We start from the raw sequence: 14,365 nt of genomic DNA, 5'->3' as shown, positions 1-14,365 counted from the left end.
ACACAGCAATAATTACCCAAATGTTTAAAGTCAGCCATTAAGCTAGACATAAGTAGTCAAACCTCAAAATTTTCTAAACCAGCAGACCATTGCTTAGCACAGCCTTTCAAACAATATCAATAGGAACAAGGTAGACGGCCTTAGATTAGATTTTAGTACTAAGATTTAAGTATAAAGAGAGGCTAGCAAGAAAGACAGCACTAATCGAAGAATCATTCTCAATATCATCACTGAGATAAATAACAGCAAAGTCAGAAACTTGTATTCAGAGAGTAAAGGCGGATATTATAGATCAAACATCAAAATAGGTTAAGAGCTTAAGGCGGAAACTGGATCAAAAAACTAACTTCAAGGATAAACTACAGCTTATAGATTCCTTTAGACTTTATTTTAAGAAAAAAATTGCAATGGGCAATGGCCCAGTGGTCAAGGCCTAAATGCTAGTGTCTGAACTGCCAAGTCCCATGACAGTTTGTAGGTATAAAATTTTTGCACTACGTAAACAAACTGCCTAAGGCCCTGTTCTTTTGAGCTTCTGGGCAGAGCAGATTTCAGCAGAGCAGAGCAGATTTCAGCAGAGCAGATTTCAGCAGAGCAGAGCAGATTTCAGCAGAGCAGATTTCAGCCGAGCCGAGCAGATTTTATTATTATTATTATTATTATTATTATCATCATCATCATTATTACTACTACTACTACTATTATTATAATTATTATTATTATTATTATTATTTTTTTGAAAGAAATATTTATTATTATTATTATTACTACTACTACTACTAATATTATCTCATTATTATTATTATAATCATTAAATTTTTAAAGTCAAATATTAATTATTATTATATTAATTATAATTATAATTAAATATTATTTAATTATTATTATTATTAAAAATTAATAATTAGTATTATATTTAAATATTAGTTATTATCTTAATTTTAACTGCTATTATAAAAATCAATTATTGTTATTATAATTAATATTATTAGTTATAAGTATTATTATTACTATTAGTATAATTACTATTATTATTAGTACTATTATTATTATTAAATATTAATTATTATTGTTATTATTATTATTATTATTGTTATTAATAATTATTAATAATTTATTATTATTATTATTAAATATTAATAATTATTTTTTAATAATAATAATAATAACAATTATTATTAATAAATATTAAATAATATAATTAATATTCAATATTTAATATTTATTATTGTTATCTATTATTATTTATTTATTATTATTATTAATTATTATTATAATAATTTAATATTAAGTATTAATTTTAAGTAGAGCAGAGCAAAGCAACTCTAAAGAACGGGGCCTAATGCAGCTCCCATCAAAGATTCAAAGTTACACTCTTCAAATTAACTTAAAATGACTACCAACACTAAACAAAACCTTTTAGTATCTCAGCTCCTAACCCTCCCCCCACCCCACCCCCCTCTTCCTTTTGACCCCGGGCAAAAATAAGGGCATTAAGGTCGTGTGATAAACATGTTTAATGACTTGTGCATGGGGCATTCATATTGGACATATTACTTTCGTAAGACTTTTTAAAACCAAGGAAATTTACAACATTCCACTTAGCAAACAGTTACCAGTGAGGCAGTGACTCCCTCTCTAAACCACACTATTGTTAACTAGATTACACAAGAACAGATATAGACATAGGTATAGTACAAGTAAAACTTATACGTAGAGTGAGAAAACTTCTTGTTTATGGCTGATGGTAAATCACTAAATGTGACACTTAATGTCCAATGCATGGATGTGGATGCCAAAAATTTACAACCAGTCTTGGTGCTATTGAGTGACTTATTCCAGGCTGGAGAGTGAAAGTTGAAAAACAGAAATAGAGATGGGCCTTGAATCTTTTGCCTTAAAAAGGTAAGAGTTCAGGTGTCAATAAATATTTTATTACTTTCCTTGTCTCAATAGTCAATACTTCATCAATCAGGCATAAGCTTCCAAAAAAAGGTTATTAAATCACATTGGTATTGTTCCTGAGGGATTCCAAGTTTTGTGTAAGTCTTTATTTTATGTTTATAGATCCAAAACATAAGAGAAATATATGAACATGGTTTTAGCTAGACAAAAACACCCTTATTTGTGTTCCCTGCATGTTTCTTGTAAATAAATACACTAAGCTAGTTGACAAAAAATCCATGCTTCCTAGCTGGTCAATGACCAAACTCTGTAACTGTCACTAGACACAGAAATGCACTCCTCGTCTTCAATTGCCTAGTCAAAAATCATACAATATTTCTTAAACCATTTAACCAAGAAAACAAATCTTATATACTGCAGATCAAACCACTTGTCATAACTCTAACTAAAATAACTTTTGTGCTCCAAGAATCCTCGCGTCACAATTTACAAGCCCCATCATCCATTTTAGAATGTTTCAAGTTACATGCCCCCCCCCCCCCCCAAAAAAAAAAAAAAAAAAAAAAAAACACCTCTATTTATAACTTTCCTCTCTTTTTTCTTCACTAAGTTGGGTCCCAAATTGATCCACTTTTTTTTTTCTCCCCAAATTCCCTTTCCTAAAAAATGTGCAAATTGAAATGATGCAAGTAAAATGGGATGTAAAGAGTAACTATATTTGCCAAACTTTAATGTACGGGAAATCTCAAAATTCATGTTTCTATTCAAGCTTAAAATTCATCCTTCAGTGAAACTTGTGGGAAATATCTTCCCTAAATAACCCAAGAGTACTTCCCTCATGGAAATTCAAATCTAAATGACCTTTCCTCTTAATAATCCCTTTGAATAAATTCGAATTAAATCCACAACACGTCAACACCACCACCTAAGCCTCAGTCCCAAAGAATAAGATCGATTGTATGAACCAAGTCCCCTAAATTGAAATGGTGCAAGTGAAACAAAATGTAGAGAGTAACTATATTTGCTAAACTTCAATGCAAGGTAAGTCTTAAAAGGTATATTTCTATTCAAGCTTTAAATTCGCCCTTTGGCAATATTTGCGGAAATGTCTTCTTTAAATAACCAAAGAGTACTTTCCTCATGGAAATTCAAATCTAAAATTGAATTTTCCCTTTACAATCCCTTAAAATAAAATCAAATGAAATCCACAATAGCAACAACACCACCACCACCACAACCAAAGTCTTAGTCCCAAAGAATGAGGTTGACTATATGAACCAAGTCAAATTAAATCCACAACAGAAACAACACCACCACCACCAAAGTCTTAGTCCCAACGAGTGAGGTCGACCATATGAACCAAGTCCCCTAAAATTTATCTCGACGTTAATAATGGAAAAATAGAATTCTAGTGCTTGAGGCAAAATTAACGACACATTGTTTCAATATTAATGATTCCTTGTTTTGTAATCGTTTGAGAATTGCAATACCATATATCTACAAATCCCCAATTTGGCATTTGGGTTGCTTGTTTCCCTTTTGGTGCAACATAAGCCTATACAACATGACTAAATCTTAAGCAACAAAAAGTCCTATTTTTAACATAAAACTATAGATCCATCAACATTACTTGGCCTACAAACATGAGCAACAAATCTATAAATCTAACATTAATCTTCAACCATCTAACAAAACTCCACAAAAATTACCAATTAATGTTCTCTTATCATCAACAAATTAAGATTAATGTGCTAATCAAGAATTTAACAAAAACCCAAAAGAAATTAAAACTCAACCCCAAAATTTTTATTTTTATTTTTTTGGAAAGATAACCCCCAAAATTTCTAATTACGCACAAAATCACACAATTACAAGCCTAATTACACAAAATAATTTTTTAAAAAAAAATCACGTCTAATCCATCAACAAACAAGCAACACAAATGTAATACACAAAAAATCATCTCTATAAACATTTTTAAAAAAAAAAAACAGTAAATCACGCAAATAAAATTAAATAGTTAAAAAAAAAAAAAAAAAAAAGAGAGAAAGAGAAAGAAAAAAACCAGAAGAAGAAGGTTTAGGATGACGTTTCGGGAATTTGATGCGAGGGATCCTCTTGAGAGCATGAGCAGCAGAAACAGAAGAAGCCATAATTGATAATAATTTGAATGAAGAAGATTGTAAATGTGTTAAGACTTTAGGAAAGAAAAAACGTCTAAAGAAAAAGGGGAAGATGAATTTAGAAACGAGATAAACGCAGATTTGCGAGTAGTGGTGGTGTAGGGTGGGGATTGGGGATTGCCGTACTAGAAGTTATTCAACGTGACCTAGTCACATTTCACAACCACGCTTTTCCGTTCGCGCTTTTTTCCATTTTTTTGGATTTCATGTTTGGATTTAGCCCATTTAGTTATATGGACTGACTCATATGGTCCAACTACAAGGTTGTACTTGATTTAGGCCCATATTAATATGTGACATGTTATGTTAAGCCCATATAAGACCAAACCCATTAGCTACCTATTAATTTGTCATACTCTCTCCGTGTTTTTTTAAGTGTTACACTTTGACCGGCATATAGTTTTAGGCAAATTAATTGACTTAAATATAATAAGAGGTAATTGGGTAGTTGGAGTATTAAAAAATTGTAAAAGAAAGATAGTGGGGTTAATAGTTTATTGAAAAGTAATAGATGTGAGATAAAAAATATAATTAAAAAATAGTAGTGGGTTTTGAGTGTGGACCAAGAGAGGAGAAAGATATAATATTTTAATGTAACTTTTTGCCAAAAAAGGAAGTGTAACACTTAAAAAACACGGTCGAAAATGGAAAGTGTAACACTTAAAAAAACACGGAGGGAGCAATGTATTTACTCCCTCCTGTTTTAACAAGTGTTACAGTTTGACTAGTATATAGTTTTAGGTAATTTAATGACTTAAGGAAAATTAGAGGTAAATGGGGTAGTTGAGGTATTAAAAAATTATAAATGGGGGTTAATTATTAATAGCTTATTTAAAAGTAATGAATGTGAGAGGAAATATATAATAATATAAAAAATTAATAGTAGGTTAAGGTGAGGACTATAAGAGGAGAGATATAATATTTAAATGTAGAATTTTCCAAAAAGGAAGTGTAACACTTATTGAAACACGGAGGAAGTACTACGTATTACTCTATACTATATCAAAATCTTTTTTTGAGGGAATTTTCAATTACTTTTCCGTATCTATATCTATACTTTACGAGAAGAGAAAGGATTTCATTAATGAAAGATAGCCCCAACGGCAATTACAAACAATTTCTAGGAAATCTAAAATTCCAACACAAATACAAATCACCTTAGTACTAGTTACATCGCAGATTTGATCAATGATCGCCTTAATAAAAAATTTCATCCAAAACAATACAATATGTGATCGAGTTAGTATTAATACGGCTTGAGATCCACGGATGAGTAGGTGTTTGGGTTAAAAAAACTCATATAGCCTTCTAGATACTTTCGGAGTCGATGAAACCCTAAACCTTTAGCACACGTACAAACAAAAAAAATAAGCCTAATTGAATAACACTATCATAAAGATGGGATTTATTTATAGAAAACAATTAAAAAGTTTTTTTGGGCTTACCACCGGTGGAACCTACAAAAATTTACAATTGAGATCAGAAGAAAAGAGATGAAAGAGAAAGAAAAAGAGAAAAAAGGAGAAGAGTGAAGGAAAACATTTGCAAAAAATAATTTAGCAATGGAGGCTAGATAAAACCCTTCCAAAGGGAAATCTTAGAGGAAACCAAAAAGCCCTCCCAAGAAGAAAACCAAAAAGCCCTCCCAAGAAGAATATACAGGTGTGTGTTTTTTTATTCTATTAAAGTTTGCAATGATTATATTTTTAGGGTAATGATATATGTAGCCCTTAAGGCTATGTTTAAGCATTAAATATACTTCCTAAAATGGAATTAAGTTGGGAATTCATGTTAAAATCACGCACAAATCGGTGTAATTAATATTAATCTTTTCATATTATCTCCTTTTTATGTATATCATTTTCCATATTTTTATTATATTTATCAATGCATAATTCATTCATGAATGTCTTTAATTTCCAATAAATAAAAATTATAAAATTGATATTTTGAAAGTATATTCTAAGAGAAATGATATAAAATCGTACATGACTATGTTTTCATTCAAGTATAAATCAATAGCAATGGTCAAATTAGAGTATGCAAATTGTACAAAAGTTAAGTCTTACGAAAAGGAGAAAGTGCTTCGTATGTAATAGGTCAAATGGTCAATATTACGTCTTAAGCTATCTTGAATCTGATTTGAGATTCAACCTTCTACTATTAGGGTTCATAAGTACTCCCTCCATTCTTATTTGCTGGTTACGTTTTTGACCACTTTCTCTAACAAAAAATTTCCAAACACAATCAACAAGACAACAAATAGGATCAAAGAGAGTATGTATTAGGGCTCGGACCCGTTTAAGGTTGGAAATTATTTCCCGTACCATCAAATATCCTTGTATAATTTCTTCTTTGAGAGAATACACCTCGCAACTTGCTTGTACTCTTAATAAATACAACCATTTTAGAAAAGTAAACACATACATTTAGTATTAGAAAAGTTCCTTCACTAATTATTATCAAGGCCCCATTCTTATAATATGCCAATTGATGAGGATGAGTGGCCAAAACTAACTAGCTGTTTAGATCAACTATTCAAAATCAATATCAAATTTGATATCTCATCTAATAGCCTAGTCGGCCATCCTATCTTCATACTCTATTAATTAACGCTTATCATATAACTTATCTTGCAACTTCAGTCTTGCTAAAATCATTACTTTCAATAGTATACAACTCATTCTATAAACAATCAAGGGTTTGCCAAAAACAATCAACTTGCTTAGCTTGTTACAACTTGATTGTCAAGCAGATTTTTAAGTCGACATACTACACATTAAAGATCAATCTAATTATCTTCAAATTAAATGTTATGTCGGGTTTGTGTCATGTCATGCAAGCTTGCTACTATGTGTCATATATAATATATATAATATGATTTTCGCTTGAACCGTTCCAAGCTAAGTTTGTTAGAGCATGAGCTAGACTTGATGGCCCCTTACTTGATGTCATACATAACATGATTTTTGCTTGTTACTATATGTGTCATATATAACATATATACATGATTAATAAACATATTTTGAGCTTAGAAAGCCCTAATTATGTAAAGAACTATTAGCTTAATCTAGTGACTAAGGACCTATTCTGATTTACTGAACTGAGCTGAACTGAACTAACTGAAGTAATTGAAGCTGAACTGAACTAACTGAAGTAATTGGAGCTGAACTGAACTGAATATTTTATAAGAGAAGAAAATTAGGAATTGAACTGAACTGAATTGATTAGAGCTGAAGTGAACTAAATAAAACTAAAAAAAAATGCTGAAGAAAACAGACACTAAGATTGAAAGCTTATGTTTTTCAAAAAAAAAGATTGAAAGCTTATGTAGAATAATATGTCATCACATGTTCAAATTTCTCACCTTTATTTGTGATTTTTAGTACCTTATTTATTAATAATTTATTTAATTCGAACAACGAATAGATTAATAGAATATGAAAGACCTAGTCTAAAATGTCACGATCCCTTTGAACTGCAAAGACGTACATGTCATGGCAACACTACACATTTATTTGTACTTATGTACTAGTCACTGGAGACTTGTGACTAGAGTAGGCCTACATTCTGTGTATAAAATTCCAATATTTTGGAGTGTAATTAATTAATTAATTAATCAAGAAATATTTAAATATGTTAATGACTTTGAAACGTTCAAAACTACTAGTCCGTGTTGAATTAGTCAGCATTATATTATTAAGACTTTGCTGATTAAATAGTCCACTTGTTAACTTCAAGCAAGAAAAGGCGAAATTTCTTTGATGATTAGTGAGTGAAAACAAAAATACCAAAACAAGTCTCATCGATCAGTCACTAAAAAAACAAGAATGTTGAAATGTGTTAACCCCATTTATCGGGTCATCTTGACTGTAAAAAAAGTGATTTTTTCAAATTTTGAATTCATCAATTTTAACCTTATGTCTTTTGTCTCATAAAGAAAAACAAGATATTTGAAATAAGAAAATGTTAAATGGTTAGGAGTTCGTGTTTAAGAAGTTAAAACCAGTACTCATATTATTATTCTAGATGTTTAATGATAAATTAGTTGATTAAATTTTTAAAAAGTGGTTTTTAAAACTAGATGAATCTCTTGTACATTATTTGTTACTGAGGATCTTTACAGTTTACACCCAAAAATAATACTCCGTAATAACTCTTACATTAATTTCATGTCATATTAAACTTTGATTGATGAATGAAACTAGTTTTTAACATTTGTATTAGAGATGATCTAATTGTAAAGCTAATCTCAAGTATTCTCTTAACAACAAGTGCTAAAGCTGAACTATCTAATGTTGATTGTTGGCTTTGTCTAAATGTCTAGTGTTACGTAATTACGTTTGCTTTTCTTTTTTCCATTTTTTTTTCCTTTTCTTTTAAGGGCATGTTCTCATTGACTGAACTCAGCTGAACTGAACTGAATTGAGCTGAATTGAACTGAACTGAACTGAACTGAACTGAACTGAAATGAATATTTTATAAGAGAAGGAAATTAGAAGCTGAACTGAACTAAACTGAAGTGAACTGAACTGAACTGAGCTGAATTGAACTGAACTGAACTGAACTAGACTAAGCTGAACTGAACTGAACTGAACTGAATTTCAACGTAAGAGAACAGGCCCTAAGTTTTACAATAGGCAATTTGAGGTTGCATCATATACTCCTTAATCCTCTATACCCTGGCCTCAAGTTACTTTGAAGTTGTTGAAATAGTTGGTTTGCCTTATCTGTTAAGAATTTAAGACAAGAGCGAGGTCCAAGCTCAACTCAAGCTTATATCTACTTAAAAATAACTAACTTTTAAATTAGTTTATGATTGAAGATATACTTAATGATTTTTCTATGGAATTCTACTAAGAGTATCAAATATATCGAGAGAGATCCATTTAAGTTTCCATACAACGATATAACATTACCTACAAAACTAGAATGATTTCAATTCAGTACAAGTTTACATACATATACGTAGTATAAAAATAGTGCGTGCATCATCCATAACTTTAAATAAACATACCACGATTAGGGCTGGCAAACCCTGACCCGACACGAAAACCCGACCCGAACCGAAGTTACTGAGAGAGACCCGAACCCGACCTGAACCGAACCCGAACAACCCGAATTCGACCCGATTTGACCCAAATTTCATATTTCGTAATAATATTAAGTTTTACACTATTTTTAATAGTTTCTAAGCATAACCCGAAATCGACCCGAAATCTGACCCGAACCCGACCTGTTGACCCGAATTGCCACCCCTAACCACGATACACCATTTTTAACTTTATTCATCCATAACACTTACACCACATAGTTAAATAAACATTAGCATGATGAGCCATTTTTAACTTTATTAAACAACATTGGATAAATTTAAACCTTCGTTGTTTTAAACATTATGTACAGTTACCTGTTGTCTCACACGTAAAATTTTAGTGTGTTCTATTTATCTGAATTTGGTCATCGTTGAAACTTGTTTCCACAAGTTATAATTGTGAATTGAATTCTTAGGCATATAGTAGCCGTCATTGAATCTTAAAATTCCCATGCAACAAGCTAGTTCTCATAATATTAAGGTAATATAGATTGAGAGAACAAGACTTATTTAGTTATTTGCCAAAGTAGCATATATTCTACCCCACTTAAGAAGGTTTGAGAGAACAAGACTTATTTAGTTATTTGCCAAAGTAGCATTTTCTACCCCATTTAAGCAGTCATTTGCATGGAAATGAAGAAGGGCCACTTGTTAAGAAAATGACACAAATGAAAAGACATGCAAATTTGAATCTTCAAAGGTACCCCCACTTTAACTATTTAGTGCAAGACTTTCTAAGATTAACCCCATTTTTATTCTCTGCCTCTTATTATATATATAGATCTAGCTAATCTCCCAACATCCATAATTAAATAATTTCATCCATAAACATTACCTTAAGTCTTCAACTACCAAAGCACATTAACAAACACACTAAAAAAAAACCCTTAAAAACCAAGAAGAAAAGAGAAGTAGAGAAAACTTACATACACTACTTCTCCTTAAAAATGCTTACCATGTTTGCATTAGACAAATTACTTGAAACTATTACGAAAACAAAAGACAGAACTCCACCAAGGAGGCTTCAAAGAAGCCCTAAAATTGTTGGCTATTACCGCGAAGATGATGAGTATCTGGAAATGTCCTCGGAGTTGAGGGAGCCTCTCTTATCATCGTCTCGAGTCAAGGATGATTGTGATGATCAAGGGAAGAACATCAAAGGAGTAAAACAGGTAAGTAACAAAAGCCAAAATAATATTAGAGTAAAAGTTTTGTTAACAAAAGAAGAAGCAGCAAAGATGTTGTCAAAATGTAAAGGAGAAGGAGCTTTGGATTTTAAAGATGTGGTTAATGAGCTTATGAAGCTTCCTGCTCAACGGATTAATATCGTTCCCGGTACTATTCGGGTGTCTAATGATTTGGAGCTTACTACTATTGCTGAAGAAGAGGAAGAGGAAGAAGAAGACGAAGAGGAATACTATAAGAAGAACGTATGAGTAGTTTTTTTTTTTTTTTTAATTATTGTTCAATTCCCGGCCCCTTCTTTTTTCTTTGTTTATAGGGAGTTACGAAGGCAGTGATATATGTAGATGAGATTTGATCTCAAGGCGTTAACCCTTAAGGTTAACCAAGTACGTTAGTTGACATCCACTTATTTGCTCATTTTTTTTCAAAGAAATTAAAAGGCCTAGGTTTTGGGTAGTGAATCAGATCAATTTAGAGGAATTCTTCACTTCTTATAGGAAAGTATATACTTGTCATTTTTCATACTTGTAATTTATCTAAAAGAATTTAGACCATGATTCAGAAATTCAACTATTTAGCCTATTGTGGTGATTGGTGAATTTGATTGCTTGGATTTGCAAAATTACTGGTTTGAAGTTTGAACAACTATTTAATTTAACGTAGAATTACTTGGCTAGGTCCATGCGAATTCTATTCCAAATTAATTGAAATTTTGAGAGAAATTATAAAATAAAATAAAATAGGTTCATGACACTTATATACGTATTGCAGGTAATTCGAGAGAACTTGTGATTAAAAAAATATACTAGTATATGTTGTACGGATTATACATATGTTGTACGGATTATACAACTCCGCAATTAATATGTTAAATGAGAAACTAATACTCCTTCAACAACAACAAAAAAGCCGTCAAAAAACATAATAAAAAAATCAAAAATACAAATACTGCGTAATTTATGTGGGATGCCTAGTATGTCCATCAATAATTTACATTAAGCAAACTTGATCCTGATCGATATATTTGCACAAAGGAAAAGGGCAGACTACCAGTTGTAACAGACTATGAGTATGACAGGTGGTGTTTTTCTTCATGAAAATCAATAGATGTTTCTCCCGGATACAGAGGAATTATAATACTCAGGGTTTGAGACAGTGAGACACATATTCACTTGTTCAATTTTTCTTCACTCTAATGTCGAGGCATGCATTTCTTGGACCGCATTGGCTTCAATTCTGTTACTAATCTTTTTGGACTTTAATTTGCAAATAGTGTTGCAGACTTATAATGTCCAATTTTAGAAGTTGTGTTACGTTATAGAACTATTATATTGTTGCTTGTGGTTATGCTGCAACGGCTGTACTGTTGGTATAGCAGAACACCTACTGTCAGATCTACATTATTGAACCATGTTTTTGGGCTTATCGTGAAGAACGCGAACTCTGATCTACATTGATCTGAAGCAGGTTTTCGAAATGTTAGGATTAATTCCTATTATATACTTTAATCTCCATTTCAAATTAATCGGTAAATCTTAATTTAATTATGGAAGTGTATCTGATTCCATGATCGAACCCCTTCGTAATTATGCGTCTTCTAGTGGATACACATTCTAATGACTTAATCCTGGATGTCTATTTATATAAACCCCCTTTCCTAATCTGCCCATCGCCCCATCATGTATTAGAAAATATCCAACGGTTTCTAAATATAAGACACAACAAGCCCAACATTTTTTTTTTTTTTTTTGTAAAGAACAAGCCCAACAAATATTGAAAGTTTTGAAACACGTTCCTACACATTGAAACACAAATATTACTTTGCCATCCTTCCTATAAGTCGGCTTCACTTAGTTCAAACCAGAACTTAAGGCCATAAATAATGGTCAATCATCCAAATTTTTTGATCACCTTTATAATGTGAAGTTGTGAACTACTTAAAGAGTTAAGAGCAACCAAATTAACAGTGCAAACAGCTGTAATAAAAACAAATACAGTACAATTCAATAAGCTGTCAATTACACTTCAGTTAATTGTTTCTTCATTTCCTGTGTTTGTTTCGTTTTGCTTGTATCATTGTATGTGGACGTCGTCACATAATAAATTCTACTTGGTAGGCAACCTTTTCGCTATTTCTATTTGGTGATTATCAACTCTACCAAAATAACTAAATACTAAATAAATTAGACAGAGTATGGTGTACATATGATGATACTGAATAACAAGGTCTCGTTGATATATAGACCTCGTATTGGTATAGTAATTAGATGTGACGACGTATTGGTATAGTAATTAGATGTGACGATGGTAATAATTAATGTTTAGTAATTTAAAAAGGCTATTACCTTACAACATTATGATTGGAAGGCCAGGGCCAGTAAGGTTTTATGTATGACTTGTATCAAATTAAACTACATGATCAACCTATAACGCATTGACAATTTGACATTCATGTAAACATCCCCGTCAATTTTAATTAAGTTTCGACTAGTGAGCGTCATACACCTAGATTAAGTCCAACATATTCAAGACGTATTAATAATTATCTGATACGTCAATAAGTCACAATAGTTGTTGATGGTCAAATTCGACATAACTTTTTTTTTTTTTTTTAATTATTATGTTTTTTTTATGTTAACAAATACTTCTACTTCGTACTACATAATACTATCTCCGTTCATTTCATATTATTTGCAACGATTTGACGTAAAGTTGAGAGGTATAACGATTTGACGTAAAGTTGAGAGACATAATGTCTAACTGTTGTAAATGATATAAAACGAAGGTAGTACTAGTAATATTATGCCAAGTTGAGACTTTAATTGAGAGCGTAATTAGCGCTTTTACTATAGGGATTCACATGGCAATCAATTCAATCAATCAGCTAGAAATGGACAACACTAAAAAGTTATTTATTTCTTTTTTTTTTTCTTCCTCTTTAGAAAGGAACCCCTGTTACTCTGTAGTATGTAGTCCACAGAAAATAATTAAGAATTATGCATGATGTTAAGATACCCCTAAGCTAAATTATCTTAATACCTCCGTTACAGGCTATGTACAACAAATTGACATAAATTAGAGAAAAAAAAAATTTAATCGTTGCACATAACCTGTAACGAAGGTAGTATATTTGATACTGTAAACAACAGATTTAAATTGAAGAAAAAAAAAAAGAGAAGGGAATACATGGAAGATTGGTACTTTTAATGTAAAGAAACACTTCAATCTATCTCAAAAAATATATACATCTAAGTGATCCACACCATAACTACACAATTAAGGCAAAGGACCAAAAATAATCCTATTACCTCAAATCTACCCAAGAAAAAAAAGAAGAGCAAACCTCAAATGACAAGCAAGTCTATCATCTACATGGACGATAAGTCCACAATTACATGGAGCCAACTAATTTAATCGGTGAGAGACCGTGCCCTTAACACTTGAGATCAAATCCCGTCAATCCTTAAAAGCTCCCTACCCGGAAAAACAAAACTACAAAGTATCATCTACTCATCTCAAGAACTTCAGGGATTTCAGTAATACTATCAAGAGAAGGTTTCCAAGAATGAGCAGATGAAACACCTTTCTTTCTACCCTTCTCAATCTCACCAAACACATCTTCAATCCTTTTAACTCCAATTTCTCTGTTACTCAGCTGCATCATTAACCATTGTAACTCTTCTTTAGTCAACACCATCTTTACTCTTAACCCATTTTTATTACTCACAACATCTTTCACAAATTCTCCTTCTTTTCCACTCATTTCAATCTCTTTATTTTCTTCCTTGCAAGTTTCCATACAATTTCCCATAATTTATGTAATTTTATGATTTGGGATCAAAATATTTTTTGTTGGGTTTTTAATTAGGGAGGAAAAAGAAGGATTTGCTAAAGTAATGTAAGAAATGTGGTTTATTTATATAAAAGGGGTTTAGAAGTGAGTGTCCATTAAAATACAAATAGTACTTAAGAAAGTTGATTAATGTACGTAGAAAAA

The 14,365-nt window shown here is 31.3% G+C and overlaps 1 protein-coding gene across 1 annotated transcript; it reads right to left on the bottom strand.

Moving 5' to 3' along the window:
• Positions 1-13,338: 13,338 nt before the first annotated feature.
• Positions 13,339-14,302, bottom strand: LOC110722693. The gene has a single exon (XM_021901976.1). It carries the CDS (start codon positions 14,177-14,179, stop codon positions 13,871-13,873), a length of 309 nt encoding a protein of 102 aa, XP_021757668.1. The 5' UTR covers positions 14,180-14,302; the 3' UTR covers positions 13,339-13,870.
• Positions 14,303-14,365: the final 63 nt, after the last annotated feature.

This window comes from Chenopodium quinoa, unplaced genomic scaffold (genome assembly GCF_001683475.1).
Source record: "Chenopodium quinoa cultivar QQ74 unplaced genomic scaffold, ASM168347v1, whole genome shotgun sequence".
Classification (NCBI taxonomy): Eukaryota; Viridiplantae; Streptophyta; class Magnoliopsida; order Caryophyllales; family Amaranthaceae; genus Chenopodium; species Chenopodium quinoa.
Note: the sequence above shows the minus strand (reverse complement) of the source record. Positions and strands in the feature narration are given on the sequence as shown.

Excerpts from the sequence above, each read along its gene's own strand:
- LOC110722693 (XM_021901976.1), bottom strand. The coding sequence starts at position 14,179 with ATGGGAAATTGTATGGAAACTTGCAAGGAAGAAAATAAAGAGATTGAA.